This window comes from Sphaeroforma arctica (assembly GCF_001186125.1).
Source record: "Sphaeroforma arctica JP610 unplaced genomic scaffold supercont1.1175, whole genome shotgun sequence".
Classification (NCBI taxonomy): domain Eukaryota; class Ichthyosporea; order Ichthyophonida; genus Sphaeroforma; species Sphaeroforma arctica.
Window position 1 is genome coordinate 1387 of NW_014039383.1, and position 1638 is coordinate 3024.

The 1638-nt window shown below is 41.9% G+C and overlaps 1 protein-coding gene across 1 annotated transcript in view; it reads right to left on the minus strand.

Moving 5' to 3' along the window:
• The window catches only part of SARC_10222 (hypothetical protein), a gene marked incomplete at both ends in the record, with an annotated part of 1484 nt that extends 941 nt beyond the window's left edge, over nt 1–543 (minus strand). Inside the window, one exon of the mRNA XM_014295741.1 lies at nt 237–543. Within this exon, the coding sequence (XP_014151216.1) occupies nt 237–543 (307 nt within the window). The remainder of the gene's footprint in view (nt 1–236) is intronic.
• Between the last annotated feature and the right edge of the window lie 1095 nt (nt 544–1638).

Consider the following 1638-nt stretch of genomic DNA (forward strand, 5'->3'; position numbering starts at 1 on the left):
ACACACACACACACACACATATATAATAATATATACACACACACACACACACACACACATATATATATATATATATATATACACACACACACGCACACACACACACACACACATATATATACATATACATATACATATACATGAACATATACATATACATATACATATATATATATACATATACATATACATATAAAAATCAGGGTAAAGCATGATATGCTTGCCGTTGTACACACCTTGGTTAGCAGGCCAGTACAGCTCGACTTCGACCATGCCGTGTACATACGTCATGTGGTACAGCATGGTCAGAATGTCCTGAGAGTCTGAATCCTGCGAGGCAAGTGCACCTGCATTCCCCAATCGGTCCATGACATCTCTGAGGAAACAGCCCTCCAATTCGGCTTTCTGACGAAAATCGGGTCCGGTTTTAATCTGCTTGTGCAAGGTCAGTGCGACCACAGTAAATTTGTTGTACCGAGCTACAGTCGAATGGTACTTGGTGCGTGTAAGGTGTATTTGCATAACCACAATATACACCAACATAGTGATCGGCCCATCAGTAAGTATGTGGCTTGGTAGCGGAGATACGTTCCTCCCGCGCACTCTAGAAGTAGGTGCAGTCTCTGTAGATACACGTGCACGCACCACTTTCTTGGCGCAAATTAAGCCGATTCAAATTTCATTTTGGCGTCCACATTTGGCGCCCACATTTGCCCTAGGAAAAGGACCCGATTCTTCCGTCGTTACTTCGGATAGACCAAACGCATTGTATTTACATCTGAGATTCTTCGGTGAAGTGGAGGTCACTTCTCAACGGCGTTCACACACTCAGTACTCAACTCTGCCTGAAGGCCAGGCGCATGAAAACGTAAACATAGACACAATACTAGAGGGCTGCCAGACACACAATCGCCTCTACCGAAACAATACTCTGAAGAAAAATAGTAGAAACATGAGATATACAATACCAGCGATATATCAGGCACACCCTCATCTCTACGTATCACATACACACCCTATCTCTACGAATCACACACACCCTATCTCTACCTATCACACACACTCTATCTCTACCTATCACACACACCCTATCTCTACCTATTACACATACCCCATCTCTACGTAACTCATACACCCTATCTCTACCTATCACACACATCCTATCTCTACCTAGTCAATACTCTAGTACAATAGTAACAGCATGGGTGCGACTGCTTGTGCGGTGGGTGGTTACCTTTTTCACGTAGTCTCTGTAGAGTTCGACGACATTCCATGATCGAAACAACGCCACAGAACCCGCCATTTCATCCGGCCCTGTCCGAAAAAAAAAAGGACAACATACAGATAAGGGTTGTCAAGGGGGGTGGGGGGCATACGGTGACTTTTAAAACTTCAAATCATATACACTTGGTTCATTGTAAATTCATGTATGTATGTGTATGGTACTTGGTTTTTTGGATGAGTCGATGTATTGGTATACATGTAATTCTGCGATATTGTATGTCGTAATCTGCAGGGAGTAACCCTTTCTACTAGCAGTATATTTATACTCTACAGGGTTATGATATTGGAGATATCTAGCCCAATATAGTCTAATATATATATATATATATATACATACATACATACATACATCTA